The following is a 1,025-nucleotide window of genomic DNA, read 5'->3' on the forward strand; positions in this document are numbered from 1 at the left end:
ATATATATATATATATATATATATATATATATATATATATATATATATATGTAAGTATGTATGTATATATATATTGATAGGGTGATGTTTAAGTGTCATTTGTAAATGTTGCGTTTGTAAATTGTTTACTGATTGTGTCATACGTAGGTATCGACAGTAAGATTGACACGTCTATTTGCATATGTACACGGATATCTAGAAGGAAGAAATCTATGTACATTAACGATTATAACGATGACAAAGAACATTGTCAAAGTAAGGAAATGTGAAATTTATTTATTTTTTCTGCAGTCTGTACTTCGTATGCGTCCTATGTGTAGGTATCAGTTATATGATTGTCAAGCGCACGAGATTCGTTGATCTTAGCGCTTTGTCACTTTACTATTAAATCAAATGTAGTCTGGATATTGTGCACATCCTTAGCCGGGGTTACTTTATTGCTATAACTACAGGACGACGACAATGGCAAACCGATGATGATCAGGAAAGTCATCCAGGGAGTGAAGGATCAACAAAGTATGTGTGTTGTCCGTGATATATATGTGATAGCAATTCTGGCTGTGACGAAGTGCGCGTATGGCTATTGATTGTTGCTGATTTATGTCTTCGTATATGTATCATCGAATAAAATTTATGTTTTCGTGTCAATATAGGACCGGCTGATTAGTACGTATAGTGGAGCATTGCGGTATTGAACAGGCCTGGATGAAGGTTTGAATGTGAAGCTTCCAACGTAGTTCAATACACACCTAGAGATCCTCAAAGTGACTCGACATGTATGAATGCCTAATATCATGATGTTTTATTCGCACCTCTTAACGTGATAGAAATCAAAGAACGCGAGGAAAAGCGAAAGAAGCGACACGACAAACTAATGGACGACGAAGTAGGTGTCTCTGATGAGGACGACTTCTCATCTGACGAGGAAGAGAACGACGACGGCCCAGACGGTAAGTGTACCAAGATACATAAACATTCACTTATTTATACCGATTATATATATATATATATATATATATATATAC

General features: G+C 35.6%; 1 protein-coding gene across 1 annotated transcript in view; it reads left to right on the forward strand.

Annotated features, from left to right (window-relative positions):
• Window positions 1–1,025, forward strand: part of SARC_02152 (hypothetical protein) — a 13,974-nt gene that overhangs the window by 5,015 nt on the left and 7,934 nt on the right. The window contains exons 10-11 of the mRNA XM_014304095.1: window positions 453–516; window positions 828–950. Of these exons, the coding sequence (XP_014159570.1) occupies window positions 453–516; window positions 828–950 (187 nt within the window). The remainder of the gene's footprint in view (window positions 1–452; window positions 517–827; window positions 951–1,025) is intronic.

This window comes from Sphaeroforma arctica, assembly GCF_001186125.1.
Source record: "Sphaeroforma arctica JP610 unplaced genomic scaffold supercont1.94, whole genome shotgun sequence".
Lineage (NCBI taxonomy): Eukaryota > Ichthyosporea > Ichthyophonida > Sphaeroforma > Sphaeroforma arctica.